At 38.1% G+C, this 15,960-nt stretch overlaps 1 protein-coding gene across 1 annotated transcript in view; it reads right to left on the bottom strand.

Moving 5' to 3' along the window:
• Nucleotides 1–8,335: 8,335 nt before the first annotated feature.
• The window catches only part of FUNDC1 (FUN14 domain containing 1), a gene marked incomplete at its 5' end in the record, with an annotated part of 15,690 nt that continues 8,065 nt past the window's right edge, over nt 8,336–15,960 (bottom strand). Inside the window, 2 exons of the mRNA XM_014587932.2 lie at nt 8,336–8,453; nt 11,763–11,891. Coding sequence (XP_014443418.1) covers nt 8,376–8,453; nt 11,763–11,891 — 207 coding nt within the window. The remainder of the gene's footprint in view (nt 8,454–11,762; nt 11,892–15,960) is intronic.

Below are 15,960 nucleotides of genomic sequence, written 5' to 3'. Positions count from 1 at the left end.
TACAGAGAAATGAATCTCCAGCAGGGTCTTCACACCAAACTCTACCTCCAATTTTAGCCAGCTGGAGTCATAGGCATGCATGTGCACCTGGCATGCTCAGGGAGGTTCCAGGACATGAACCTATGACCTTTCACATATGGGCCCAGTTGCATTACTGCTGGCACCACCACCTGGTCCCTCAAAATTATTATTAAGGGGAACCAGCAGTTAGCGTAATGGCTATGTCGCTGGACTCCCACGTAGTTGACTGCGGTTCGCATCCCAGACCCGGTGGCTTAAAACTCACGCCAGGGCATGTGTGTGCGTGCCCAAGATCCCGAGAGGAGAATGGAGAAAGGATTGCGGCGTGACCATCCCCCCTGGGGGGTGATTTCTCACTTTCTGTCTATATGTCTCTGTCTGTCTGGCGAGCGCACGCGCCCTATAGCAAAAAAAATAACTTCTCCAAAAAATAAAAATAAAAATTATTATTAAGGGGCCAGCAGGTAGCGTGGTGGTTAAAGGCACTAGACTCCCACATGGACAATTGAAGTGTGAGTCCCAGACCTGGTGGCTTGCTTTCTCACTTTCCTTCTCTCTCACTCTCTCACTCTGTCCTTCACTGGTCAAAGTAAGTAAGTAAGTAAATAAATAAATAAATAAATAAATAAAGCTAAATAAAATTATTATTAAAATACAATTTGCTAAACATATTGTTGAGGGTATGTTAAAGGGACATAGGAGACAATGGAAAGAGATCCCAATGGACAAAACTGAAACAATTTGAACAAAATAAGTAGAGTATTATTGGATCATAACCCAAAGTATAAAATAAGTAACCATAATGAGATAAATGACTGAATAAATTGAATTATCACTCATGCATAAATCTAAATAATTTATGCACTACTCCACACTCCTTAAGTGTAGGTAGTGACTTCCTTCCAAAGAGTTTAGTAATGGAAAGCAGAGGGAAGTACTTCACAGTGAAACAAAATATCTGACAAACATTATCTTAGCCAGGATCAAAGCATCAACAGCAGTCATTCAGGTTGGTTGCTAGTATGTATCCTTGATGTGATGAAAATGGCACTTCAGGTCCAGCTGTGGTGGTACAGAAGTAGTGTACTTACTGAACTGTAGTGCTGGAAGCCACATAGCTGGCCATAGGTTCAGATCCCCAATTGGCCTGAAACATGCCAAAGGAGCATGAGCCTAGGATCCTGATGGGCCAGAGGGCTGGAGGGAGGGAACTGCAGCAAGACAAGACTCTGTCAAGGGTGCCTCTATCTCAGCCACATGTACACACTATCATGAATAAAATAAACTTTAAAAGAAGTCTCTTAACCTCCATTGTTCCTTCCAAAAGCCCAAACTCATCTAATTATGCAAAAACATCCAAAAAAAAAATTCCAATAGCGGGGGATTCTATTGGGTCGTTGGAAAAGTCATGACACATTTTTGCATAGAAAAACAGAAAAGGGGGACCAGCAGTTGGTGGAATGGCTATGTCACTGATCTCCCATGTAATCAACCGCACTTCCAGTCTCAGACTCTGTGGCTTAAACTCACACCAGGCACATGTGCATGCATGTCCAAGATCCTGAGAGGAGAATGGAGGAGAAGGGATTGCGGTGTGGCCATCCCCTCTCTTCACGTTCTGTTTCTGTCTCTGTCTTTCTGGCAAGCGTACACACCCTAGAGCAAAAATGTCTCCAAAAAAAAAAAAAAAAAGAATGCTGAATATGATGAAAGGAAAACACAAAGTACTATTTCATTTCCACAATGCAGAATCGCTCCCTCTCTTATTTACTGAGGGCTTACTTTGGGGCTTTAGATCTCACAATCTAGAGAGTGAGTTCTACTTACCGTGGGAGCACTAGCTTTGGTTTACAAATGTTAGCTACATGTATCTTCTCTGTAATGACAAGAACACACAGTGAAAGGACTTTAAAACCCACATTTAGAGATAAATTTACAGAATTTCAAAATCCCAAAGTCAAAGAAAAAGCATCCAGTTTTCAAAGGAAAAAAAAAAAAGATAAATGGCCTCTGAGAACAGTTCCAATTTCAGACTAACATCGGCAGCTACTAAAATACTAGGATACAGCGAAGCCATGTCTTCAAATTTCTAAGGGGAAAAAAAAAACTATTAATCTTGAATTTTATGAGAACAAGACACACAAGAACTCAAGGAAGCTTTCCTCCCACACCCTATAAGCATTACTCAAGAAAATAGTTTAACCAAAAAATATAAGTAATCCAAGAAAGATGATATGAGATAGAAGCAGTAGTTGGTGCTGAAACTGTCTCAGATTGGGGGTGGGGGCAGGAGGATTAAAAGAAATTTAAGAGGCTTTATTACATCTTGATGCTTGGCGAATTCATCGAGTGAAGTTTTATAAACATTCCGTTCTCATGCAGCTAATCCCACTATTTGATTCTACATAGACTGATGTTTATATAAAATCACATTATGAATTCTGTTCATTTTTTCTTTTGAAGTGTGATTACTGATATATTGGGATTTATTTTTGCCATTTGGGGCTTTCTATTCATCCTGCTTTTTCTCTGCTTCTTTCTCCTTTCTTTCCAGCCTTCATTTTGATTACGTCGCTTGTTTGTATGTTTGAAATGTATTCGCCCACAACTAGTAGCAGCACATTTAAGGGACTGGCCTTAAAATTTCAACATGCACACACATGCATGTGAGGGCTTTGTTTTAAGTCACAGGGAGAGAGAAAGCACCCCCAAGGGGCCTGGTCATGCTGAAATCCTTTTTCCTCCAGTTTTCCATCTTGTCATGATCCTTTGGCAAGTGCATACATGCCCAGCATGTTTTCCAAGTTACCAGGGTGAGACTTGAACCCTGGTTGGCCATGTGGGATCTAGCGTCCTCTGCATAGTGCCTGAGTATTGTGCTGTGGTGCTGGCTCATGTAGGGTAATCAGTATGTTTTGGAATAACACAAGGACTTTACACCTCAAGTCTAAATATGTCAGTTCTACATTGGTGCCCCCATAACTTCTCCCTGCACCCCAGAAGACATAGATACTGTCTTAGCCCTGGAATGTTGGCTCAGATTTATCCATTTTTGTGGAGACTTAGTGTCCCATCCAAATCCTTTTCCTAGGCCAGTGCACCCACTGGCCACCCTTGGTATTAGACTATTCTGCGACTTGCTTTCAGTAGGACAGGACACACTGGCTGGGAGTTCTCCCACACTAATACCTGAGTGCACAATTCAGCCTGATGATGTGGGGATACCAAAAGTGGGTACAACTTGGCAGTGCTGTATCAGTTTTCTGTTGCAGCTATAACAAATTACCACAAATGTAGTGACTTAATACAAATTTATTTTTTATTTAATTTATTTATTTATTTTGACCAGAGAGGGACAGATTGAGAAAGAGAAAGAGAGAGAGAAAGTGAGAAAGCAAGTCGCCAGGTCTGGGACTCGAGTCACGGTCGACCAATGTGGGAGTTCAGTGCCTGTAACCACCATGCCACCTGCCAGGCCCCCCCACCCCCGGCATAAATTTTAAGCTACAGGGTCCAGGACTCAAACTGTAGTTGACTACGTCAGGGTCCAGTGATATAACCATTACACTATCCGTGGGTCCCAGACCAAATGAATTTATTATCTTATAGGTCTGGAGCTAAAAAGTCTGGTATGGCTCTTACTGGTATCAGCAGAGCTGTATTCCTTTCTGGAGGCAAAAAAAAGACAATTGGTTTTCTTTTTTCTAGCTCCAAAATGCTGTCAGCATTCCTGGACTCTCGGCTCCCTTCCCCCATCTTCAAGGCCAGCAACATGGCATCTGTCTGACCATTCCTCTGCAGTCATCTCTGATTCTCTTCTTCTTAATAGACTTTGTGGATTACCTGGGGCCCATCCAGATAATCTAGAATGACCCCTTTATTTGAGGTCAGCTCATTAGCAATATTAATTTCATCTAACATATTAACAGATTCAGGGGATTAAGGCATGGACATTTCAGAGCCCTTCACACCTCATAGCTGTTCTCAGGATCAGGTTAACACTAGATTCCAGCGGAACCCACATAAAAGGAACCTACAGGAAGTTGTCTTCTTTCAGCAGTAAACAGTATTTGTTCTAATAATGCACAGATGTTCCTTCTCTTATGATGGGATTTCATCCTCATAAACCCATTGTAGGATGAAAAACCTATGACAGAAACATTCCTGGGGACTATCTGTATAACGCTATATGAATTCAATAGGTTGTTACTACAAGGATGTCAAAAGGAAAGCGTTACAGAGATTAAGTCCACATCTATGACGTCCAAGCCAAATCATTTATCATAATAAAACGTCTACATTGTGGCTGTAGTAAATGCCAGAGAAACAACTAAAAAAGTTGAAACTTCTCTGGGGAAAAAGCCACCAAGTTGGAAAGAGGTAGAGCAGAGAAATGTTCCTTTTCTTTAGAAGTCTTATAATACTATTTGACTTCTTGAACTACGTGTCTTATTTTTATAAAAACAAGTTTAGAAGAAAAAGTCTCCTAAAATACCAATAACCTAGCAATTTGTAATTCTTATCCTGGTTCTGAAAAAATAAAACTTTTCCAACTATAAATTAACACATACTCACCATAAAGACTTCAGACAGTATAAAAATGTTGAAAGTACCAAGTGAACACCCTCTATAGCAACCTCTCAGTGATAACAACCATGAACATTTTTGTGTATACTTAGTCACCTAGATTTTTTTCCAAAAAATGAATGATACATTATTTGTGACTTGATTTTATCACCAAAAGATATCACAAGTGGATATTCTTCTGGATCAATTCTTTTTAAAGAGAGATTATTGCTATAGGGCATGTGCGCTTGCCAAAGAGCCAGAGACAGACAGAAAGACGGAAAGTGAGAAATCACCTCCACCAATCTCCTCCTGGGATTTTGAGTACGCATGCAGATGTGCCCAGCGTGAGTTTTAAGCCGCCAGGACCGGGACTCAAACCGTGGTTGACTATTTGGGAGTTCAGCGATGTAAACATAACACTATCTGCTGGTCCTCAGATCAATTTTTTTTTTAAGTTTATTTCTTCCACAAGTGAGAGAGAAGCAGAGAGAGACAGCACATGTGTATATCCAACAGGGTCTTCACATTGTGTTCTACACCTAACTACAACCAGCCCTTGAATATGTGCATTTGTGTGACTGGTTTACTCAGGGAAGCCTCTGAATGCAACCTGGAACCGTGTGGGTCTGTCTGTCTGTATGTATGTATGTATACATATGTATATATACACAGACATATACATATGTCTATTTAAATATACATAAAAATAATGTTCAATACTGGTGGGTCCATAACAGGGGGTGAGGGTAGATTTATGTTAAGCCTTTCTGCTACCATAATTGTATCTATTATATAAAGATCTTAATATATAACTGAAAATAGCTAATTATAAATTATAAACTATGACTCAGTTTTTAAACAATACACACAGATATGGACAGTAACTATCTCTGTACATGTCTTTATAAACATTCTAAATATATCCATATATCCTTTATGCTGGATTGATTTTCCATGATATTTTATTCATGTTTTATTTAAAATAATAAAAACATTAAAAATCATCTATTTTGTGAGAGGGTTTAGGGAGGACTGTAAGAATGAAATATAAAAATTGGTCAAATTGTCCCTATATATCTTCCAAGGCCAAGAGCACAAAGTAGCAATTTTCTTATACTTAAGGTTTTTTCTTTTAAGATTTTTTAAAAGAATTATCTATTTATTTTATTTATTATTATTTCTTTAATTTGACCAGAGAGAGACAGAGAGAGAGAAAGGGAAAGTGAGAAAGCAAGCTGTCCAGTCCAGGACTCAAGCTGCAGTTGGCCATGTGGGAGTCCAGTGCCTAACCACCATGCCACTTGCTGGTCCCAATATACTCAAGTTTTAATCTTGCAAACAGCCTTTATGCCCTCAAATATGAAAATCCCCATTTCAGACAAAGGCAGGCTATATCAGCTTTTCACCCCAACCAAACCCGACCATGTCATTTCTTTTTATTTATTTTTTATTTTTTTGAGAGATTTTCACTGTAGGGCGCGTGCGCTCGCCAGACAGACAGAGAGAGACATAGAGACAGAAAGCAAGAAATCACCCCCCAGGGAGGATGGCCACGCCGCAATCCCTTCTCCTCCATTCTCCTCTCGGGATCTTGGGCACGCACGCACACGCGCCCGGCGTGAGTTTTAAGCCACCGGGTCCGGGACGTGAACCGCGGTCGACCACATGGGAGTCCAGCGACATAGCCATTACGCTAACTGCTGGTTCCCCCAACCATGTCATTTCTGATGATGCCTGACTCACTGGACTGCTACACAGAGAAGGAACAGTTTCCTATAGATTGATATTAAACTTGGCATATGCTTTCCACACACTTGTTGACTTATTTGCATTAACTAAATACCTACTATGAGCAAAGCATTATATTACAGGCTAGAGAAGTTATATAACTGATTAACACAGATGACTGTGTTAAATAGCATCTAACCCAGTGGGAGAAAACAGTGTAGACATGAGGCAGAATGAGGAGCACTGAAAGACGGGATAATATGGAGAGCACTGGTAACATTTTCCACTTGCATGTAAATATTTTCAAATATCCCAACAGCTAGTTAAAAATGTATAGATAAAAACGAGTTGCTAACTTTCTAAGTTTTCATTTATATGTCTGGACTCTCAAAGTAGCTATTCCTACCCTAACCTTTAAGTGGTTCATTTGCCACTAAGTCATAAGGCAGGTTTTCCTATATTATGATGTAACTTTTCAGATACAAGCATCTCAGTGTCTATTCAATTGAAAGCACAAGAACATTTTTGTGTCTCCCACTTTCCTAGTATATCATGCACAGAGAAAACACTATAAATATTTTCAAAATGAACAAAAAATGAGCCACTCACAGTAGCCTGCCTCACTGTATCAGATGCACACATTATGCAGATGTGGCACCCAGAAGCATGGCCAAGGTTCTACCTAATGTGATTTTATCACATTAATGAATATTTGTCCTTTTTAATTCCATAGCAATGAAAAACACAGCAATGCAGAAACAGAGAAAAGCCCAAAAGAGGAAAGACAAGTATTTATAAGCAAAATCATTCCATTAAGAAAGTTGGGGTTTTATTTAGCATTGTATCTGAAGCATTAGCGAAATGAAAGGAAGAAATTAAAGATCAATCTCACATTCAATTTTAAGGGGTCTCTTAATATTGACAGCGTGTAGCCTGTAACCAATTTTGAGAGTATGAAATGTCACATTTACAGTACACAAAATAAGACTTTGGGGCCTTCTATTAAACAGAGATGTTCAGAAGAGTTGTAGTCTTTCTAATCTGTTGTTCTGCCATTTTCCCCAATTCCAAGTTAGAACTCTATGGACAAAACTAACAAAACAGAAGATTTCTACATAAAGAAGCCTCTGAGGGACCCAGCGTGATTTTTAAGCCACCAGGTATAGGACACGAACCGCGGTCGACTATGTGGGAGTCCAGCGACATAGCCATTATGCCAACTGCTGGTTCCCAATAAAAGGTGTTTTAATGCTACTTTAAGGTTGTTGCAGTCATCTAAAAATATTATTAAAATACATTCAATTTGAAATTATGATACCTAAGGACCGGTTTCTAGGCCTTATTATTTAATATGTTAATACAAAAAGCAACATGTTACCATGTGACAAATTTTTATTTTAATATAACTATATTGCACTATATTTTCTATTTTGATAGCCTTATTTGAATATTTTATTACATAATTATGTATTTTACTTTATGCATTTAAAAATCCATAGTCTTTGTCAGTTTGCCCAGTAGATCCATGACACACAAAGAAGTTAAGAAATCCTATACAAAATCTATACCATATTTGTTGTTAATTTTGTAGGGAGAGAAAGAAGAAACAATAATACGAAAAAGACAGAAAATGTCTAGTCCTTGAGAAAAGTCAACAGGGTAAGATTCAAAGCTTATTTAGAAGGAGCAGCATTTCATTCAAGAAGTTGTATCTCTAATGTAACAAGAAAGGAGGTGGAAAAAGCCACACTGCCACAGTTGGTGATGGGAGAGTTAGGATCAACATGTTTGATGGCTTCAATTTTCTAAATGAAATTAAAATGTAAGGTTATTTATCTTCCTTGAAGATATCGCCAGTGCTAATTAATCATGACATAGCCCTGTTGACTATAACCACCATGGGACGTTTTGACCTTTTGCCTTCAGAAGGTCAGCGATCAATACTTGGACTCACACCACATATGGCTCTGCACAGCCCTCAGTCTGACCCCACCGTTCTGAATGTCCACCACTTTTCTTCTCACAGTTGAGTCCACTAGGGTAGAACGCTCATGTCCTTAAGAGGCAAGGCCTAACAAAAAGCCTCCCACAAATCCACTGGATATCACAATATTCTGCTTGATAAATTCTGTTGCCTGAAACATAAATTAAGTTTAAGCAAAAATACTCTTAATTATCCGTGACATGGATAAACACTGAACACATTATGCTAAGTGAAATAAGACAGGTATTATATAATTTTACTTACAAGAAAACTCGAATTCATAGTGAGAAAATAAAAGTAAAGGTTACTGAGGGTTGGAGAGAGGTGGGATTATAGGCATTAGCGTTCAAAGGACACAGAGTTTGAGATAATGAAAAAGTTCTGGAAATGGATAGTGGTAATGATGGCACAAAAATGTGAATGTAATTAATGGCACTGAATTGTACACTTAAAAATGGTTAAAATGGTAAATTTTATGTTACATAGTACTACAATAAAAAGATACAAATTTTTTTAAAAAACACCTCTTAATTATGGAATCCAAAGCTAAGTAACATTACCAGCTATTTTCCTTAAGTCAATAAGTATTTAGCAAAACTGCCTGTAAGCTTACTACTGCAGGAGCCAAATACCATGCAAGATCCCAGAGTTGTCATTACAAACTGAAGGGACAGAGAGGCCACAGCTGGGCCCAGTAAGCTCTTTGGTTACTAAAGTAGCAGGAATTTTAGGCAGCTATAATCTCACAAAGAAAGAAAGAAATTTGCCTATAGGGTGGATGTAAATAATCTAGTTGTTATATTGTAAACAAAACCTTTTTTTTTTTCTATTTATTTAATTTCGAGACCAGCAGATGGCTTAGTGGTTACATCGCTGGACTCCCATGTGGTTGCTCACGGTTTGAGTCCCAGACCAGGTGACTTGAAATTTATGCCAGCAATGTGTACATGAAGGCTCAGGATCCCAAGAGGAGAAAGGAGGAGAAGGGACTGTGCCATGGCCATCCCCCCAGGGGGTGATTTCTCACTTTCTGTCTCTCTGGTGAGCACACATGCTCTGTAGCAAAAATCTCTCTTAAAAAAAAAAATTTATTTTATTTATCATTTTCAATTTTTTTTTAATTTGCTACAGGGCACATGTGCTTACCAGAGAGAGACAGAGAGGGACGGAGTGAGAGAGAGAGGGAAAATGAGAAAGAAAGCCACCAGGTCCAGGACTTGAACTGTAGGTGGCCGTGTATAAAACACCTTAACCACCATGCCACCTGCTGGCCCCTACTCATTAAGTTTTTAGCATACATTACTTAATAAATTGCCATGGCAGGCACAATGATATTCATTAATAGTCCATTTAACCAGTAGGAAAAAATGTATAGGATCAAAAAAAAAGGTCACCCTGATGTTAGCCCAATAAAATCATGAAGAAGTCATTAGACAAAGTCAGACTGTGGAGCATTCTGTCTAAATGTCTTCAAAAATGCCAGTGCCATAAAAGACGGGGGGCGGGGGGATAACAGAGATGACCATTTAAGGAGACTTCAGAGACATAATAACCAAATGCAATATAAAATTCGTGATTAGAAAAAGAAACCACAAATGAAATTATGAAGAAAAATGTATTATAAACTGTATATACAGGGTCTTCAAATAAACCTTTACTCTAATTCCATTTTCCTATGAGCTTTTTGAACTTTTGAAGTCCCCGGGGGGATTACAGAGATGACCATTTAAGGAGACTTCAGAGACATAATAACCAAATGCAATATAAAATTCGTGATTAGAAAAAGAAACCACAAATGAAATTATGAAGAAAAATGTATTATAAACTGTATATACAGGGTCTTCAAATAAACCTTTACTCTAATTCCATTTTCCTATGAGCTTTTTGAACTTTTGAAGTCCCCTCATATAAGGAAATATAATTGTACCATTTTAACTTTTTTTGAAGTAATAATATTTGCAGCTGTGTGGGAGATCATCTGTACACTAAGAAGATACATGCTAAAGATTCATGATGTCCAGCAAAAAAAAAAAAAAAAAGTGTAAATCTCACACAAAGCAAATGCAGCCAAATGTGAACAATTTCTTTGGTGACTAGATGAAGGCTATTTGGGTATTCACTATATTTGTCTTTCAACTATCTATCTATATTAGATTTTACTATAGGGCATGTGCATTCACCAGAGACAGAGAGAGAAAGGGAAAGTGAGAAATAACCCCCCAGGGGAAAAGGCCACACCACAATCCTTTTCTCTCTAGTCTGTTAGAGTGCACACACAGGCATTCAAGCCCAGTGTGAGTCTCAAGCCACCATGTCCGGAACTCAAACCATGCAACTGGCCATGTGAGATCTAGCGCCTTAACCTCTACCCCACCTGCTGGCACCATCTTTTGAATTTTTAATTGGGTTTAAATTTTTCAAACAAAAAAATAAAATAAATTGAAAGAATAAAACAAACACAAAAGTAAGGAAGTATTCCATTCCAAACAGTGCTAGAACAAAGGAGATAAAACACATATAACAACGTTAATAAGACTCATGTTAATTATACATACACATATATATCCTTTAAAAAATTTTTTTTTTGCTTTGCTACAGGGTGTATGTGCTCCCCAGAGATAGATGGAGAGAAACAGAGAAAAAAGAAAAGTAAGAAAGCACCCCACCAGGAGGGATGGTCATGCAATCTCTTCTCTTTCATTTTCCTCTTGGGATTTTGGGCATTCACAAGCATGTACCCAGAGTGGTTTTAGTCACCAGGTCCAGTACTCTAACTGTGCAGCTGGTCGTGTGGGATCCAACTGCCTTAACCTCCATACCACCTACTGGCCCAATTATATTAATAAAATAAAAAATACATATTTTTAAACTATCTTACCTCAAAAAACAAACAAAAAAAGAGAGTAATTTTAGTTTTACTATACCTTATGCATATATTTTTGTTAGAATAATATAATCAGTTTTTATATGTGATCAAAGTGGGTGGGAGGTGGGAGACTCTAACTATCAAAAAAAATATTGACTGGGGGCCAACAGGTAGTATGGTGCTTAAGGTGTTAGACACCAATGTGGCCAACTGCAGTTTAAATCCCAATCCTAGTGAGTGGCTTGAAACTCACCCAGGGTGCATGTGCATGTGTGCCCAAAATACCAAGAGGAGAAAGGAAGAGAAGGGACTGCAGCATGGCCATCTCCCCTGGGTGGTGATTCCTCACTTTCCCTCTCCTATCTCTCTCTGTCTCTCTGGCAAGTACACATGCCCAATGGGGAGAAAAAAAAAACCCTTAAAAAAATAACAATGACTGATTAAAATGGTGGCCTGATCCCAAATTGTACTTAACACTCTAGGTACATAACAAAATTAATTCTTTTTTAAGGAAAATAATCCCAAGTTACCTTTTCTGCTAAGTGAGAGCTACTATAAAAATAAAACAAGAGCCCAAATTGTAAATGGTCTTACTTCTTCGATTATATTGTTGATTTCAGGTGCTGCTTTGTTTGCTCGTTTCTTAATCTGTCGTTTGGCTTTGTTTACATCTTTTTCAACTCTCTTCCAGTCAATATGCACATAGCCACTGTGACTGGCAATCTGTAAAAATAAAAAAAAAATGGTTCATTCTAAACCAACCAGTTACTATTATCCAGGAATATATGAACATATAGACTTCAAGATACCTATGAAACTCATAGGTAAGAATCACTATTCACTAATTTTATTCATTTGACAAATAGTGAGTAAGAGCCTACTCTGTACCAAGCACTGAACAAGGGTCAGTCCTAAGGTTCCACCCTTAGGGAGCTTTGGGTCTATTATGGAAAACAGACATATAGCACAAATGGCATTACTTGGATGTGATAAGCACTGAGTTAAAAGTATGGTACAAAGTATGGCACAAAGGTGACGCAGTGGTTAAAACACTGGACACCCACATGTCTGACCACAGTTTTAGGTCCTGAACTCTATAGCTTGAAAATAACCTAAGGCACATGTGCATGCAGGCCCAAGATCCTTTCTGGGAGAATGGAAGAGAAATGATTACAGGCATGGCCATCCCCCCTAGGGGGGTGATTTCTCACTTTTCCTCTCTGCCGCTCTGGCCAGCACATGTGCCTTATGGCAAAAATCAAAAAAAGGAAAAAGAAAGTATGGTATATGAGGGGAAAAAAAATTCCAAAAACTGTAACTATAATTCTATCACACTTCTTAGAATAGGAAATTAGATCAAAAGAAAGAAAGAAAGAAAGAAAGAAAGAAAGAAAGAAAGAACGAACAAAAGAAAAGAAAAAGAAAAAGAAAAAGAAAAAGAAAGGAGAAGAGTAAGAAAAAGAAAAAGAAAAAGAAAAAGAAAAAGAAAGGAGAAGAGAAGAGAAGAGAAGAGAAGAGAAGAGAAGAGAAGAGAAGAGAAGAGAAGAGAAGGCTGGCCCCACAGCACAGTTAAGCACCATGCATTGTAAGTCAGATCCCACCTGGCCAACCTTGGTTTGAATCCTGGTCAGGATCCTGACTTGAAAAACATGGAGGGCTCCTGTGCACAAATGCCCCAAATCCTAACAGGACAACAGGACAGAGAGGAGAGGTAAAAGTGTGACTATACCCTGTTAGCAAATATGTGAATATGTGTGTGCACACACGCCTCTCTCTCTCTCTCTCCAGCATACAAGCCTTCCAACAAAACAAAATGAAAGCAAGATACAGAGACTATTCAGATTATATACCCAACAAAAAACATCTTTTAATTAAACAGATGCTAGTTATAAGGGATCAGAAACTAGTCAGTTATTAGGTTACCAAAGAAATTTTAACTATCCTGAGTCATTTCAGGGAAAAAAGAGAAATGAGGATTTTCTACTAATAGTTCAGCCTCGAACACCCAAACTCAAGTGGCAAGGCAAGGGGCAGGCCTTCAGAAGATGACTCCTCCGTTACTGCTGAGAACTAGTCATTTTGCGTGGTGTGCTTATGCGCCATGTTTTTTTATTTTTTGCTTTTTTTAAAAAAAATTATTTTGGTAGTTTTTTTTCTTCTTTTTCTCTCTTTCTTTATTTTTTCATTCTTTCTCTCTGTTATTCTTTTTCTTTTATCTCATCACGTTGCTCCTCAATATCCATATACTGAGTTTCTAGACAGATCTAAGGGAACCATAGCCAAACATCCAAATACGATTAGGACTAACATATTCCTCAATACCCACTGAATCTGCTGCACAGAAGGATAAACATGGAACGGCAAAGAAATTCCAGATCACCTTCTTCAGCATGCCCCTGAATGCTCAGACTGAACTTTAAGAATTAGGAAGAAACGCTCCATCCATCAGATGACCAAAAATCACCGCAGGGTCACAAGAAATATGGGAAAGCAAGAAAAGGCTATAATACAGGAAGTCAAAATCTCCCTTGAAAGTATTAAAAGCAGACTAGATCATATAGAAAATAGAATCTCAGACAACGAAGATAGAATCACTGGCCTAGAAAAATCCACCACGGAGACTGAGAAAATTGCCTCAAAAATGAGAAAAATATACAAGAAATACTAGATACCATCAAACATCTGGACAATTGGTATCCCAGAAGGCAAAGAGACTCATAAGGGCATTGATAATCTATTCCATGAAATCCTGCAAGAAAACTTTCCAAACCTAGAGGGGCCCTCAAAGACCCAGTCCCAAGAAATACAAAGGACCCTAAATATAATCAACCCAAGAAGATCTTCTGCAAGATACATTATAGTCAGATTGAGCAAAACCACAAACAAAGACAAGATACCAAGATTGGCAGAGAGAAACAGCAAGTTACCTATAAAAGATATCCCATCAGACTAACAGCAGACCTCTCATTGGAAACAATGTGAGCGAGGAAAGAATGGGAAAATATATTCAAAGTGTTAAGGGAAAAGCAATTTCAACCAAGAACACTATCCAGAAAGATTTTCCTTCATATACGAAGAAAAGACAAGAACTTTCTCAGATAAACAAAACCTGAAAGAATTTACCAACACCAGACCAGATCTCCAAGAAGTTCTCAAGGGAGTGCTATACCAGGAAAATCAAATACACACAGAAATAGAGTTCAAAAACTAAGAAAATGGCCAACTTACTCATGGAGACAAGTCTGGAGTTGAATATTATATCTCAGAATTTAATCAGGAAGATTGGGCCACAACAGGAGAGATTAAGTACATGAGACCGAACTGGTGACACAGCATTTTATGACTTTTGACTAAAACATTGCTGATTTTCCTCTAGGCTTTGTTTTCTGGTTTAAGGATTTGTGTCCTGTCTTGATCTGTCGATAGATTCATGTATCTACCGTTTGAACAGAATCCTAACCTGTTTCCTGGCTTTAAATTTTAAGCAAAGTTCCTTAGCTTTTCTTTGATTAAAATTGAAACTGCTTTTCTTTAAATTAAAAAATTTATTTAAAAAAAATACCTATTTAATGACTGTAGTAAGCTATATAGCATCAGCTAGGTGCTACCTTATAGTATATTCATTCTACTCAGTTTCATGTCCAAAGTCAGACATGCATTCACAGATATGTACATACCAGCTGACCTTGCTACTGAAAGTAGTTAGATTTAAGTAATTTTGCGAATCAATAAAATGTGGAGAAAAAAGGAATGGAAAACAACTGTAGACACCTGTGTTATATATACATATATACATATGTATATGTATAAAACTAGAAATGGAAAATTATTGATGATAATATGTATGATTAAGCCATTATGCAGTATATTCTGGATGGGAAATCACATTTTGTATGCTGTGACAATGCTCAGGGAATGAATGTAAATTAATTAATTAATTTAAAAATGTTACAGAAGAAAATTACTGTGTACTTATAATTAGATTCTAGCTTTGTCCATATTTTCAATTTAAAGTCTTTTGTAAATCAATAAAATGTGGGGATAAAAATGAAATGTTAAGTATCCTGATAAAGGTCCTCCACTAACTGACTTTTTATTCAAATTAAGAATACATTCTGGGGGACCAGCAGATGGCGTTACATTGCTGGAATCCCATGTAGTAGACTGTGGTTCAAGTCCTGGACCTGGTGGCTTGAAACTCATGCCAGGTACATTTGCATACATGTCCAAAATCCTGAGAGGAGAAGCAATTCCAGCATGGCCATCCCCCTGGGGGGTGATTTTTCGCTTTCTTTCTCTCTGTTTCTGTCTCTCCAGCGAGCGTACATGACCTATTGCAAAAAATCTCCCCCTAGGGCTGGCAGGAGGCGTGGTGGTTAAGGGCATTGGACCCTCACATGGCTGAGTATCAAACATGGAGGGTTGGGTTGCTTTATTTCTTTCTGTTTCTTTCTCACTCTGTCCCTCTCTAGTCAAATTAAAATAAATAAAGTTAATTAAAATAATTATTTTTAAAAACTCTCTAAAAACTCTCTAAGGAAGACATACGAACAGCCAAAAATCATATGAGGAAATGCTCAACATCCCTCATCATAAGGGAGATGCAGATAAAAACCACAATGAGATACCACCTAACCCCTGTCACAATGGCAAAGATTAAGAATATAAAATGTGATAAGTGTTGGCGGGGATGTGGTGACAAGGGAACCCTCCTACACTGTTGGTGGGAATGTAAACTGGTTCAACCACTGTGGAGAACAATATGGAGGTTCCTCAAAGATCTACAAATAGA

This window comes from Tupaia chinensis, unplaced genomic scaffold, assembly GCF_000334495.1.
Source record: "Tupaia chinensis unplaced genomic scaffold, TupChi_1.0 Scaffold000248_1, whole genome shotgun sequence".
Lineage (NCBI taxonomy): Eukaryota > Metazoa > Chordata > Mammalia > Scandentia > Tupaiidae > Tupaia > Tupaia belangeri.
The sequence above is the reverse complement of the archived record's forward strand: the minus strand, read 5'-3'. Positions and strand labels throughout refer to the sequence as shown.